General features: G+C 40.4%; 2 protein-coding genes across 2 annotated transcripts; both read left to right on the forward strand.

The window, feature by feature from the left end:
- Positions 1–333: 333 nt before the first annotated feature.
- On the forward strand, positions 334–7,917 carry cat (catalase). Its single transcript, XM_044036290.1, has 13 exons — positions 334–471; positions 1,766–1,937; positions 2,579–2,689; positions 3,220–3,350; positions 3,593–3,697; positions 3,800–3,925; positions 4,013–4,204; positions 4,523–4,675; positions 5,095–5,233; positions 5,640–5,770; positions 6,257–6,364; positions 6,516–6,599; positions 6,840–7,917. Exons 1-13 carry the CDS (start codon positions 406–408, stop codon positions 6,900–6,902), a joined length of 1,581 nt encoding a protein of 526 aa, XP_043892225.1. The 5' UTR covers positions 334–405; the 3' UTR covers positions 6,903–7,917.
- Positions 7,918–8,148: 231 nt separating this feature from the next.
- ifitm5 (interferon induced transmembrane protein 5) lies at positions 8,149–12,986 on the forward strand. Its single transcript, XM_044036291.1, has 5 exons — positions 8,149–8,342; positions 8,909–9,232; positions 9,531–9,672; positions 9,930–10,373; positions 11,755–12,986. Exons 4-5 carry the CDS (start codon positions 10,167–10,169, stop codon positions 11,974–11,976), a joined length of 429 nt encoding a protein of 142 aa, XP_043892226.1. The 5' UTR covers positions 8,149–8,342; positions 8,909–9,232; positions 9,531–9,672; positions 9,930–10,166; the 3' UTR covers positions 11,977–12,986.
- Positions 12,987–15,896: the final 2,910 nt, after the last annotated feature.

Consider the following 15,896-nt stretch of genomic DNA (forward strand, 5'->3'; position numbering starts at 1 on the left):
TACAAAGATGATTCCCTCTGACATTATTTCTCTACATCATGATTAATTCGTTTTAAGGTTGTGCATTATTATAACTACATTGTTTTTGTGAGTAGTTCAAAACTTTGAGTCGAGGCTTAACGGCACATTCTACATGTGGTTCGCAATACTGGGTCGTTTGAGAATTGCTGTTAGCAGAATAGCACTTAAATAATTCTACAACATTGCATCACGTAAAAACAATTGACGATCTTGGTGCTTCGTCCTCGCAAAAGTAGGTCAGCTCCTCTTTTCAGCCAATCACAGGACAGGGGTGCCAACGGAGGGGCGGGGCCTCGCCAAGCTAAGTCACTGGGACAAACTGCTAACAATATTCCCCCCGACTCAAGAACCTGTTCAGACGTGCACTGGCACCGAGCTGTCGAGATGGCCGACAATAGAGATAAAACCACTGATCAAATGAAGATGTGGAAGGCCACCAGAACCTCCCAGGTGTGTATTTATCCTTCCGCTGGTGCAGAGTCTGCGCTGCACAGCTCTGTCCTTCGAGGGGGAAATGGGTGAGATTCAGTGGGTCGTTTGAGGTAAACAAGCTAAAGTTGAAGCTAGCCTGACTGACAGGCGAGCACTAGCAAAACGTTCACTAACGTTACAGGCTAAATTCATATATGTTAACACTGACTGTTTATTTGTGGGTAAAAACAACAACAACAACGTACGTGTTCGTTATGTAAGTAATAAAATAATTTAGCGATATAAAGGAGGACATTTTGGCATTGATCCCAGGCTGAACTTCGACCTTTTTCGTTATATAACCGCCAGAGAAAGCAACCGGGGTCATTAAGTCACGTCCATTTTAACCACTTCATGTTCATTTGAAGTTTGTACTTATTATTATTATTATTATTATTATATATTATTTTTGTATTGTTTGTGCAGCTGTGCTCAACACCTGCTGTGTTCTGCATGTTGCCTTCAACACTACTGCGAAACAGACTGCACCGTAATAACAAAAAGTGCAGGTTATTTGAAGGTATAGTTAATGCAAACTAGTATTATCATTTGATATCTTTTCATGCTTGATGCAGATCTTTAGAAATCATTGATTTCATTTTTGTATGCCCATATGTTTCTCCTTGTGATCAAATATAACATTTATAGGAATAAGCGGTGCTCAAATGTACTTAACCTGACACTTACTGCACTTGTGCTCCAGAATGTTCTCTAATCTGCACTACAGTGCACTTGTTAAGCCACAGTTACAGTAGTGCAGAAGCATGCACACCTAAAACAAGTAATAGTGCTGTATAAATATTAAGTAGTGATACTGATACTGTAAATACTAAGCGAAATGAATGAATAAATAACATTTAACAGTTTTTATGAAGTTTCTGGGAACTCTTCTGTCTCTATCTCACCTCCCTCATTTCCTCTTCTTTCCCCCATTTTTCCTTTCACCCCAAGGGAGTGGAGGCAGATGGCTACACATCTTTGAGTTCATTTCTTCCAGAGATTTCTTCCTGTTAAAAGGGAGTTTTTAATCTCAAACTGACACGGAGTGGTTGCTCTTTGTATGAACTGTTGGGTTTTCTCCTCCTCTTTAAAAAGTATTATTAGCAGTCTTACAAACAACATAACACCTTATTTGAGTAATGAATCAAAAGAGGTGATTTGTACACCACAGGATTTGTGAAAATGATGTCAACGATGTAGCTTGTGTAAGGCAAGTGAATTTGTTTGTGGTGTTTTTTTGTTTTTGTTTTTTCAATGCTGATGATAACACCAGCGGCCAGACACACTGACGACAGGGGCTGGTCATCCCGTTGGCGATAAGCTGAACCTGCAGACAGCAGGGCCCAGGGGACCTCTGCTGGTCCAAGATGTGGTCTTCACAGATGAGATGGCCCACTTTGACAGGGAACGGATCCCAGAGAGAGTGGTGCATGCCAAGGGTGCAGGTGAGTGTGCAGTAGTCGGCTTCAATAGGCAGAGATCGAACATTACTACTGTAGCATTTTGTTTGCAAGAAGATTATTGTTGTTTCTTTCATCGCCACCTTCAGTAAACACTGATGATACTAGATAAGTGGACCTAGCCTACAGGCCAACTTACAAAATAATAATACCGTCTATTATTACAGTGTACACTGTAGTAATACCCTGAGTAATCATGCTGGATTTGCTTGTCTGTATAAGGATAAAAGTTCACTGTCAATGTTTTTTTTAATTTCCCAGAGGGAACCTCCCAAAGGGATTAATAAACTTGTCTGTCTGTTTATGACTGGCTTTGTTTTTTACCTTTTGAGGTATTCTGGTTCAATATCCAGCCCTATTGCTTCTAATCTGAAACTATAACTGCTTTGTATCATGATTAAGCATTTGTAGGGTGAGACCCTTAGTAGTAGTTTCACTTATTTAATATTTGTAAGAACAAGAAGTTGCTGCTAGCTCAGTATTTTGTATGTTGTGTTTGTTTTCATTGGCCTGGTGACACAAAGTGTTACCCATTTATGCAGAGATATAGGCTACAAATATTAAACCAGACCTGTCTTCAGTGATATAAACAAAGAAGCCTGTATTCTATTTCCTCCATGATGCAGGGGCGTTTGGCTACTTTGAGGTGACTCATGACATCACCCGCTACTGCAAGGCCAAGGTGTTTGAGCATCCCGGCAAGGTCACACCTATCGCTGTCCGCTTCTCCACTGTGGGTAAGAATAACCTTATTGTTTGTCAGAAGTCAGATCATATACAGTATGTCATATTTGTTTTTGCTAATGTTTACTTCAGTCGTGAAACCATGTGATGTGGAAAGTGGGCCATCAGTAAACTGTTAAAGATTTAAATATTTGTGTTGGTTAAGGCTGTTTACATTCACCTCCTGAGTTATTTGATCATAATTTGCAGCTCTGAATACATCATAAGAACACTTATGGCACTTTTCCACCATACAGTTCCAGTGTACTCGTTTGGTATCATTTTCCATTACTAGAGTACCTCCGGGTTGCCTGGTATATAAAGTATGCTGCTGGTTATATATTTCTATTACTGTGAACAGTGCCACATCCTGCCAAAATGGCATTGTTCTGGTTGTGTAATGTCTGTTGTCCAGTTGTTGCATGAATGGGAGAAATACAGAGTGGAAGAGAGCAGAGTTATGGTGTGCCGGTTCTGTAATTCTTTCTCTGGGTTTACTAATTACTGAGATTGCAACTACAACCTTGTTTTCATTTACTTTCAGCTGGGGAGTCGGGATCAGCAGACACTGTGCGGGATCCCAGAGGCTTTGCCGTCAAGTTTTACACTGATGATGGAAACTGGGACCTGACGGGCAACAACACCCCCATTTTCTTCATCCGGGATGCCATGCTGGTGAGTGAGCACAAGATATCTGGAAGCCAGGAATTCTTTTTCTTTCAGTAGTTTATTAACACAGTGTCTTATATTTTTCCTTTATAACATGCAAATTAATATAGGAGAAATGTATCTTTAAAAACCAACAAACATGTAATTTATACCTGATTAGAAACACATTTCCACATTTCACAGCATTTTGTGACTGTAAATCAAGTTTGAGACATATTGTGCTGACTTATCACTTTGATCCCTTGCAGTTCCCATCCTTCATCCACTCCCAGAAGCGAAATCCACAAACCCACATGAAAGATCCCGACATGGTGTGGGACTTCTGGAGCCTGAGGCCTGAGAGTCTGCATCAGGTAGCTGCTGCTGCTGCTGAGCCTGTGGCTGTTCTTGCAGACCATGGAATATTAAGAAAGGCATGACACAAGTTTGTCTTCTGTCCTGTGTCCCCTGTGCAGGTGTCTTTCCTTTTCAGTGATCGAGGTTTGCCTGACGGCTACCGTCACATGAACGGCTACGGCTCACACACCTTCAAACTGGTCAATGCTCAGGGACAATGTGTCTACTGCAAGTTCCACTTCAAGGTCAGTTGAGCCTCAGTTAACTTTGTGCCTCCTGGCATTTCGCAGTTGTCTAATTATGTTTCATTTTGTGTGTTGTTGTTTCTTAAGACGGATCAAGGAATAAAGAATATGTCAGTGGAGGAGGCAGAACAGCTGGCATCCAGCAACCCAGATTATGCTATTGGAGACCTGTTTAATGCCATTGCCAATGGCAACTTCCCGTCCTGGTCCTTTTTCATCCAGGTCATGACCTTTGAGCAAGCTGAGAAGTTCCAGTTCAACCCCTTCGATCTTACCAAGGTACAACAACTCCCAGAGTTATAAAGCTATAAAAACCTGTGGTTATAAAAACACACATTATGCAATCAGATCATGATCTTTCCCTCATGTGTTTCATGCATTAAAATGTTAATGGTAAAAAGTGTGTTTGTTGGTTCAAAGTATGTATAGCAAATTTTACTGAGACTTGTATCAGGTGTGATCAATTAGTTTGAATGTTAAGTTATGATTATTGGTATAAAAGTGAAATTAGAAAGGTTTTTCTACATCAAATGCAAATGCTATCCTACCCAAATGCTATTTTTCATATTTTTCAGCTAATGGAATTTTCTCTTTCAGGTTTGGTCCCATAAAGAATACCCTTTGATCCCCGTGGGCAAACTTGTTCTCAACAGGAACCCAGTGAACTATTTTGCAGAGGTGGAGCAGCTGGCCTTTGACCCAAGTAACATGCCACCAGGCATTGAGCCAAGCCCCGACAAAATGCTTCAGGTATATGACCAGATGTGTCTATATCTGTCGTTTACTACCCTCATTTCACCTGTAGTGACAATGCAATTGACAACAAAACACTAACTCTAAATGTGTTTTTTGTGATTGTTAAAATTGGCACTTTTCATTAGTTGGAACAATATATACTATTATGATCACCACAAATGACCAATTCCATGTTACCTGTGTAATTCATTAAATTAATGTTCAGCCATCTCAGTGAGGTAATTCCATACCACCGATGATGTGGATTGTTATCTCCATATTTGAAAAACAGCATCTTTCGGTCTCTCTATGAAGGCTTGCTTCTCACCCTGCCATCCACTGGTGTTACAAAACAATCGTGGAAACTGCCCTTTAATGTGAAGTGTTTGTTTGGCTGCAAAGGGCCCCCCGTTCACCACTGCTCTGTTCTCTAGGGTCGACTCTTCTCCTACCCGGACACACATCGACACAGACTGGGTGCCAACTACCTTCAGATCCCAGTCAACTGCCCATTCAGAACCCGCGTGGCCAACTACCAGCGCGATGGCCCGATGTGTATGTTTGACAACCAAGGTAAGCTGTCGTGTGTTTCTTTGTGCAGATATTAATGAGATGCTTAATTCCTTATTTTAGACAAATAAAATTACTTTATTGTGCTCGTATGTTTTAAACCAGTGGTTGTTTTTATATCAATTGTCACCTGAGAAAACATTGAGCTCTGGAAGTTAAGCCATTGTCACATTAAAATACAGTGGTGTAAATTGATCGAGCAAAAGTCAGCTATGGACTTTTCTCAGGAACCAGATTTATTCCCAATAAGATTATTTTGCTCTCTAAACTCTCTAAATTCGCCATAGGTGTGAATATGATAGTGAATGGTTGCTCGTCTGTGTATGTCGCCCTGCGATGAACTGACAATGCGCCATAATGGACGGAAATTACAGATTTCAATCTGGTCCTTGCTCTGTCTGGCCTCTAGGTGGTGCTCCAAACTACTTTCCCAACAGCTTCAGTGCCCCAGAGACTCAGCCTCAGTGTGTGGAATCCAAGTTCAACGTAACTTCAGATGTTGGTCGTTACAACAGTGGAGATGAAGATAATGTTACACAGGTAAATGCGCCTCCACACTATTTTAATGACTTTTGAATTCAGAGATGCCAACATAAATGTTCCAACCCAACTTGCGTCTCATCCATACAACTGTCCAAACTGTTTAACTTTTCATAATCAGTCTCTGCATTATTTGTTGTTGTTGTCATCATGGATCTGTTATTCTGTTTCTGTTCATTTTTAAAGAAGTTTAAATATAGTTTTAAAGCGGTACAAATTATTTCATTTTATTTTTTTAAAACTTCAGCAGGCAGCTGTTTTTGTCAGAATGCTTGTGTCTGACACACTGTTACGTTTCCTGCCTGTAACTAAAAATAGAGTAAAGGAAGAAGACACGTGACTCTAAATAAATACTAGTATTACTCCGTTTTGCTGCTAAATGCTGATATGTTACCTATCATAGTTCAATGGTTTGTTGGCCAAAGATAGCCTCATTTGCTTTTGTTGGTGTAATCAAATAATAGTTGTCTCTGTGCTCGATTGCAGGTTCGTACCTTCTACACCCAGGTGTTGAACGAGAAGGAGCGTCAGAGACTTTGCCAGAACATGGCTGGGGCACTGAAGGGGGCCCAGCTCTTCATCCAGAAACGCATGGTGAGTCCAAACCAAGTGACCGCTGAAGTTCACTATCATCGGTCCTGCACAAGAGGAGATTATAAACAAAACCTTCAGTGAATGGTTTTTTTTTGTGCTAATTTTGGCATGTAGTAGTTTTTACACACTTTCATGTTTCATTGTTCTGCAGGTGGAGAACTTGAAGGCTGTCCATCCTGACTATGGAAACAGAGTTCAGACCCTTCTCAACAAGTATAATGCAGAGAGTCAGAAGGTATGCACAGATCCAGTCCAGTTGAACATAAAGTTTCCTACCAGTGTCAAGTGGTAGTGCTCATCTCCTCCACATCATGTCATAAAATGTCCTAAGACATCAATCGAGATATTCTTGGAACTTCAAACACTGATGCTGTTTCATAGACCGCTAGTCCATCGACCAGGTGTCTTTCAATCACGTAATAATCAATTGACAACTTTATTCATTCATCTCTCTATTCCACTTTGTCTTCCCCAGAACTCTGTGCATGTGTACAGCCGCCCAGGAGCCTCAGCCATCCCTGCAGCCTCCAAGATGTGATGCCTTAAATTTCTATAAAGATAATTTCTCTAATATGTGCAAGTGTGATGACCAACTGCTACTATCACTGACAAGATTTCTCAACAAGATTTAAACATAAAACTTGTATTGTCAAGGTTGGGCTTAGTTCATTTTCAGTTCAATCCAGTTGATTTTTTTTATTCAACAAGCTTCTGGAATAGGTTCTCATTTTGACCAATTACTGTTTTGTTTGTACTGCTTAACATTTGCCACTTAAATCTTTCAAAGTAATGAAAATATATTGATTGGGTGACGTAACATTAATCAATCCTAACTTCTGTGGAGTATTATGAGGGTTATTTTGTTTCCATTTCCTCAGGATGTGTCTAAACGACTCTGTTTATGATTCACTCCTTCATTTGACATGTTTAATGAATACAAATACACCGTCATTCCAATTTAAATCTGTTGCTAAAAGAAACTGATATTGTCATATCATGTTGTTTAAATTTTGAATCAGGACTCGATTTATTAATTCAGATTAGTAACTTGGCAGTGGTTAACTTTTACATTTATTTGTTGAGAATGTCCACTAGAGTTTTTCAACATGAGGTGTTTCCTCTGTGCCTTCTTTGTGTATAAACTTCAAAATACAGATGACTCATCTGAAATAATCTGTTGTGAAGTTCTGTTGTAGACACAGATTAGTAACATACAGTTTGAGGATCATATTGGCAGTTAATCAATTAATTAATTTCTGATGTGAGATATTTACTGCTTAAAATGCCGTCCTGTTATGCCGTGTAACCCTAAAGAAACCATATTATGCATGAGAGGAGAATGAAATTGATGCCATCGATCACTTTTATCTTGAAGTAAACTGAAAATTCTTCCCAGAATCATGCAAACATATTATCGTCAAATTCTGTTTCAATGTAAAATAGCACTTTTTCATCTTTTTCTGGTGATAATCTTCTGCTTTTTTAAAATTTATGTTGAAGTTGCAAAATATGTTTATTTTCTGTCTGCATTAATGAATACAAAATTAATGTTATGAGCAGCTTTCATTTGTCTCATGTTTCTGTTCCAGTTGTCCCTTCAGAGCAGGTTTGCACTGCCACGACTGTTTGACATGGATAAAAAAATGAAAAACGTAGTTGAGCTTCAGGTTTCTGACGATAACGTAACACGATAAGCCTGTGGGTTCCTGAATTTACACTTATGCAGTTTCTTAGTACACGACTGTAAACATGAACAGCTTTGGCTTATCTCTGTTACTGATGTACCCTGGTCTACATTATCAATTCTAACCTCTCAATCTATCTCGACCATTCATGACAGTTAACACGGTTATCTGTTTTACTTTTTGGCTGCCTCATTGAAGTACACCTCTTCGTTTCCATTTCGTTGGATAAGGGGTGGAGAGAGCGACTTTTGACTCAAGGCTTCTACACCTTTATATAAACACACACTTGTCGGGTAAGTTTTTAAGAGGTTAGTCTCCGTGCTATTTGATCCATATCTCAGTCTATTTGGTAACACATAGCTCAATCTACTTTTACACACGTTCAGTGTTGTGCTGGGGACATTTTTCCCTCGCGTTGAACACAGAACAATGCCTTCGTAAACGTCAATAACAATTCTTCTGAGATATGTCCCCTCGGCCATAGCCGTCTATATATACTACCTACTGCACAGTCGTTGAGCGTAGCAGAGTGGCGCAGCGGAAGCGTGCTGGGCCCATAACCCAGAGGTCGATGGATCGAAACCATCCTCTGCTAACAGTGATTTTTTTTTTTCCTTTTTATTTGAGAGTACAAAAGTAACAAAAACTAACCCTGACAATTTATAATATTATGCGTGCTTCTTTGCTTCCGTACTAAGTATTATTCACATTTGCACCACTTTGGTTACGTGGTTTTAGACTCATCTGTTTTCACAACCTAATTTGTCTTTTGGTTAGGTTGGTGTTGTTTTACTGCATTATTTTTTTTAGCTAGTGTTGCACAGTCCGAGATGTGTTTGTGTTTCCATCTTTTCAACAGGAACCATGGAACGTCGAACTCGGCGGTGGGGGAACTTCCGGTTCTGCAACGCAGCATATGTTTGTTGCGTAAGATATAAAACATTAAGACCGTTATGAATGCTGAAGGGTCCTGCGAGCCATCATTTCAGTAGCCATTTTAACAGGTAGTTGTAGCACTGTTGTTGTTTTTCCTAGTATATCCATGAGATCCAAAAAAACTACTGCACAAAACGTAACCAAACATCTGGCCTGAACTCTCAAGTCCTCTCTGGAGTGGAAACACTACAACTACCCAAAGTCAGCCCCACATGACTCTGCCTGGGTGGAAGAGTAGAGTACAAATGTATGTTTTACTTTTGACTATTTTTGACTGCTTTAAAATATAAAACTTCCCTGAGCTTTAGATTCCAATGATGTCTTCATACTGTTAGTTTTGTCAGACCTACAGTCCTAACCCCTAAGATATATTCCAATTATATTATCAAAGACATTGTTGGTTCATTTTTGGCTAATTAAAGGTCCAGTGTATAACAATTGGGAGGGACAGAAAGTGAATATACCCCTGTGAGGATGTTTGATTTTTCCTTAGCCTCAGAATATGCCTTTCATATGTATTTTAGGCAACCATTTTGTGCCTACAGGTTTCTACAACAGTGCAAATGGACAAATCAGCCTGAGTGGTGTTTTTTGTGTTTTGAAGCAGAAGCTTACACTGAAAAATGACATACTTTCTGGTATGCGAAGGCCACCGTAGTTCCCTCAACTTGAGGCAAGGATGGAGGGGTAAGTGAAATACTTTTCCATTTGTTATATATATTATATATATCGATATTATTAACTGTAGTCTCACTAGTGATTTGTGACCTAGTGTAAAACATAGTGAACATGTTTTATAACAACAATGGACACTGCGTTGACACCACAATCACACCAAGAAAGCTGAGGTGAAGAGACTGTGTTGCTCCCATACATCTATTTGCTGTCTCTTTTTCTGGCTTGACTCTCATACAGATTTTTGTGTCTCTGTATCTCTATTTCAGTCTCTCTGTCTCTCTCAGGCCTCACCACATAATGACAGACCTTCTGTATATTAAAGGACCCTGCCCATGCGTCCTCTCCCGGGCCACCTCCCTCTCCATGGGCCTTTATAAGCCTCTCGTACATTGGCGGTGCCACTAATTTCTATCGAGGGACCATACACTTGTGTCTACGGGACCTGTCGGTTTGCAAAGTCGTCAACTTTTCCTCAGCAGGAAGACACCTGATCAAAAATAGCCATGGACAACCATTCGTACAACTTCCCCTCCGACTGCACCCCACTCACTAACTGCAAATCTGCCCGTAAACCGGGTGGATCCACCGTGGTGAACATGGGCAACGCTGGCAAGAATCCTCCACGGGACTATCTGGTGTGGTCACTGTGCAACACACTGTATGTTAACTTCTGCTGCCTGGGATTCATGGCTCTTATCTACTCCATCAAGGTGAGTTCTTTGTTTTTACTTTTGTATTTCAAGTTTGAGGTGAACATGAAGTGCTCAACTTCTGTTTCATTGAGACGTCCAAGCAATGATGAAGAAGCTCTTTATGTTTGTGATTCATTAAATAACCCAATCAACACAATGGTTTAGCCCTCAGTAGCAAAAATATTAATAGAATTATTTTATTTCAGCAGCAGTTGCTATTTTAAAATCATTTGTTCAAATGCAATTCAGTGCATATGTTTTGAAATGGCCACTATAATGCAAGCTATTCAGCAACTCTATTGATACTAAAGTCTCCTGTAATGTGAGCCAGGCACCAGTAGACAAGAGATGCGAAGGAAAGCCGAAAAACTATTGACAAGGGTCAAATCTATTTTAGGTAAAGGGTTGGGTGAAGTACAGAGAGTTTTAAAACACAATAAGTGGGACACTGCTATTAGTTCTTGGCTAATGTCAACAAATAATTGGCAAGGCTGCGTCTGGAGTTGAGCAACAGGTAGAGTGATGCCATATAACGGGGTCATATGGTGTTTGCTTTATCGGGTAAACGCTTAGTCATGAAAGTCTTTGTTGTAAAATGTTTAGATGGCGCACACACACACACACACACACACACACACACACACACACAGTCGAAGGTTGGTGTGCCCTTCACCACAGGAATGGGGTTGTGCTGAAACAAGGAAGAACTGCAAAAAACAGACAAAAAAAGATCTGTGAAAGAGACAAACTGCAGGATTCTAAGATTTTCTTTTTTTAAAAAAAAATCACTAACAGTCTTTTATTTCTGTCTGCATAGTCAACTCTGAAACACAGGCCATGTTCTGGCTCAACACTCAAATTAAAGACATGGACTGGCTGCTTGTCTGGGGAGTTAAATATGGTGTAATTGGCATCTTCCTAATAGGCAAGTACACATGGGAAATTAGAGAGTGCTACTGGAAGATTTAGCCTGCTCTGTTCCAAAATAAACAGATAGACTTAGCCGCTCAAGGATTTTATATCTCTCCCACTGTGCACAGCCTGGTGGACTCAAGGGGCGAGTCACAAACAAAAAACATGTATGTCTTTACATCTGATCTTTTGGCAAATGTTTCACGGCAATGTTTTTCTACTCAAAACACTGAGTTTTCCAATAAGTACTGGCAGATCATTTCCCTTAGAACACTTTTACACTTAGAAAAGGTTTTCCTCACTGAGTCAAGTTTGGCTCCTTGTTTGGTTCACTGACCTTAGTCCTCCAGTGATAACAGGAGGCAGCTTCTTCATACTGTACCACACGCACACACATGGATATAAACACAGACTTACTGTGGTTCTGTACATTTTGACCTTGAAATGATTCTAAAAAATGACTTTTTGTCCCTCTGTGTGTGTGTAGGCCAGGGACCAGAAGACTCAGGGTAACCTGCAGCTGGCCCAGGAGTGTTCCGACAAGGCGAAGTGGTATAACATCCTGGCAGCCGGGTGGAACATGCTGATTCCACTGCTGGTCGTCGTTCTTCTCGTCCTCCTGCTCGTCCACTTGGGCTCATCCCAGGGCTCTTTCGACTTCCTCGGCGAGGACGGCTTTCAAAACTTCATGAAACTTTTCAGCTGGTAGAAAAATAACCCCCCCACCCCACCGCACATCTAGTCTCAAAGTTAACCCATTCACACTCACCGTCGGGGAAGGGCATTTGATGAGATTCAGCAGATAAGGTGTGACCATGCTAGATCTGAGTCTGAGTGCTCCTTTCCTGTTTGAAATTCAGAGCCTGTCCTGATTTGCTCAGCATTAAAATGATCCTTATCGGTAAAAGGAAACTAAACTTGAATTGTCTATGGTCCAAAAACGACCAATAATCACGGTCTTATTAGATATCAAAGGCTCAAAGAAACAGGGGATTTAACCTGTATGTGAGTTTTCCCAAAAATTTAAAAAAAATGACCTCAAATGAATAGTGTAACTTAACGTTTTATGGGAGGAAAAAACAATTAACAGCTTTATACTTTATTATTATTATTATTATTATTATTATTCATAATTTGTATAGTGAGGGGGGAAAAAGCAAAAACATCAGTATCACTGCATCATCCCACATTATCGTGTCAGTATTAAAAGCTTTCACCTGTCGGTCTGGACAGTTGAGGTGTGAGGTGAAAGTTGGTGAAAGAACGAAGATAAAAGAAAGGGAGTAAAGAAAGGAAGACTGGGAGCTGAGGCTAAGACAGCGACGATGCAGTTACTTTGGTCAAATGCCTTGTTATTTATTGTATTTATGATCACCGGAGATTTTGATGACAGCTGGAATTTCCTCGAGTCCACAGAGATAGAGGAAAGAAGAGAGGACCGCGCAGCAAAAGTCTGAATACCGCAACGATCAGAAGCCACTTTATAAAAGGACAATCAACATTCACCTCTCATTGATAGTCCTTCACTTTTTTTTTTCTTTCATCAACTTTTAAAATTTATATTACTGTTACAACATTAGTTACATCTATTTTATGTTGTTATTTGTGTATTTTTATCAGTATTGTTGTTGTTTTAGTGTAGATTCTACATCATATTCATGTCTACATTGTGAGTGAGCTAAATAAACCAGATACTGTGAACGCAGTACTGAAAAACTACCCTAACCTTATTTTTTTCCCCTATATTTTATGTTAATACTAACTTGACTAAACATCTATCTCTCGGTGAACACAGGGGAGGAAACGTCGTTCAAACGGCCTGTGTGGTTCTGCTGCAGCACCTACACCCAGCTTCAAAGTCATCATTTGGGGTTTCATAGGTTTGACTTTTGGGTGGTGTCTGACAACCATGGCATGACTGCTTTCATCGCAGCTGTGTGAGCCTGCTGCTGTACCCGCTATACACAGAACATGCCATTTTAGGAAATAGCATGTGCCCTGTGCTCTGTTATAAAGCAGGGCCGCCCAGGCAGACCACTACAGAGGAGGTACCAGCAACATGATGGTCTGTGTGCAGCAGGACTGGATGGTTCACTTCCACCCAATCTGCTCTCAGGCTGTAAGGTATCGTCACAAACATCACAGGTGCACTCTCTCGGCTACGTTATCAGGTAAACCGGTTCAACGGGTTGTTAATGCAAATTTCAAAGGTGATTTAAGTGACTTTGAACACGGTTGTTCGTGTCAGTTAGTTTTCAGAAGTTGGATTTTAACAGAAACAACAGAGAATGGTCCTAAAAAAAAAGAGAAAACATGTTATTTGGGCTAAAATGTGTCATTGTTGGTGCTGGAGGTCAGAGGAAAGTGTGCACATGGTTTCAAAATGAGGCTAGAGTAACGCACACCAGCTGCCACTCCTGTCCCTTAATCAGGTGTACACAATAAACTGTGAGTTTAATTTATAAGTGCAATTTATAAAGTATCTTACAAGTTGCAACATGGAAATCAAGGAGGGTGTATGACAAGAGAAGGATTCAAGCAGGTACATGCCTGAAAATACACCGACTGAGCTGCTCTTGGGCAATCCAGAAACTAAGTCTGAACGTTAAATTCCCTCAAAGCTCTCCTGCTCTCCTCTCTTTGATGACTTGAGTCTCGCTCCTCCTGTCATCCCACCCTCTGCACTGCCATTATATTAGCAGCCTCTCCTTTGCTCGCAACTTTATTTATACTCGCCCCAAATCACAGCCTCGCACTTCCAACTTTCTATTTTCCTCCTGTGGTCAGAGAGAAATACTCACAGATGTCTGAACCATGGAGAATTACAGGCTATAGCACTGCAGAGGGAGGGAGGGAGGAAAGAGGGAGGGGGCGCTAACTCCTCACTAAGACCTGGGGAAGCAACAGGGAGACGCACTTAAAGGACAAAAAAATCATATTTATTGTTGCAATTGTTCAACAGTTTCAAGTTTAACTAACTGTTGCGTAACATGTGTATGATACAGAACACAAACAATTCTGATAAAAAGTACCCGTTGATTGTTTTTCACCGTGTTCTACACAAACTTTCAGGGCCGTCTTTTAAAGGCAACTGCTGCAATGTGATCTAATCATCTGCTCGCACCCTGGAGCAGAAACTATTAATGACTAGTCACATTTTCTTATGCCCACTGTTTACTTCCAACATGTTTCACGAGCTGAAAAATAAGGTTCACTGTCCCGTCTGGCATTTTACACTGTCATCAGTGAGCTGAATCAGTCACTCTGTTACACAGAGGAGCACAATGCCTCTTTTCATTCGATTCATTATCGGCAGTGAAGAAATGGCAGGGAAAACAGCGTCTGATCATTTCTCTATCTTTTGAGCATTCCTGAACATAACGGAAGTCACAGCTGAGGATATTCTGTCGTGATTGGCCTCTAAATGTAGTCTACGTGCTGCACTCAAGCGCTCCGTGTCATTACAGTAGAGCAACGATAACATAAAAGAAGCAGCTCTTCTGTAATGTGACAGACTGTGGTGAACAGCAGCCAGCTGAACTGGTTCCTGTGCCCTTTGGTCTCATTGTATTGCACCAGAGTGGATATTAGGGGGGCCTGCACTTTATAAAACAGCTGTAAATGTTTGCTTGCTGTGATTTTGTTGTTTACTAAGTCATGCTGAACTGTTTTGTAACCAGCAGAAAGGAACGAAGCTTAAATGAATTTGTATTTTCTGTCTCTAAATGAGAGCTCTCAAACATGTGAGCTCTATGTGTTGCACAACCTTACATAAGACAGCCAACATCTGGACTCCATTATTGAATTCCTACCACCTGAACAGAGTCTGCATAGAATGTTGTTATATGGTTGAAACCCGGTGTATTCAAATGGCGACCCGTGGGCCACATGCGGAGCATAGCCGGCTTCTTAGTGGCCCAGCCTGTGGTTCCCCCCCCAGAAAGAAACACTTTTTATTGTCCCTCAGAGGCACTTTGAGGTGTTTGTGGGTCATATATGGCGTATGTTTATCTTATTTCAAAGAAAAACAAATGCTTATATTGTGCACCTTTTTGATTTTTTTTTGCACTTTAAGTTGCACCTGAGATGACAAACACACTTATTTCTTTTTAATGTAGAAATAGTTACAGCTAATACTGTGCACTTTGAGGCGTGTGAAGGACAGGTATGACCAAAATATTTGTATTACTCGTGTATTACTTTTATTGTTTTTTAAATGCACTTTTTGATGTGCTACTGAGTTTAGAATTGAATAGTTCTGGTTTAAACTTTACTGGGGAGCATGTGCCTGGGGGAAAGCCTGGCCCCTAGTGGCCTTCTCTGGAATTACATCAGACCAAATATGATTTCCTGACTCTGATCTTTCTATTGTTCAAAAAACAAGACGAAAACATACACATGAAAACAATTGTTATTTCTTTTTATCTCTTTTTAAGAACTGCCTTCTTCTTAAAAAAAAAGCAACTCTCACATGTCGTTTTATTGCAAAGGTTCACGTGATCTAAAACAGATGCTCTTGTGTTCTTTTTTTGTTCTTTAAGTCTCTGTCACAGATAAGGTTTCACTAGAGGGAGCAACGTGACCTCTTCCTGTTCATGTGTTATGTAACTGTCGACAGTCTAATTTGTT

This window comes from Solea senegalensis, linkage group LG10 (genome assembly GCF_019176455.1).
Source record: "Solea senegalensis isolate Sse05_10M linkage group LG10, IFAPA_SoseM_1, whole genome shotgun sequence".
NCBI lineage: Eukaryota > Metazoa > Chordata > Actinopteri > Pleuronectiformes > Soleidae > Solea > Solea senegalensis.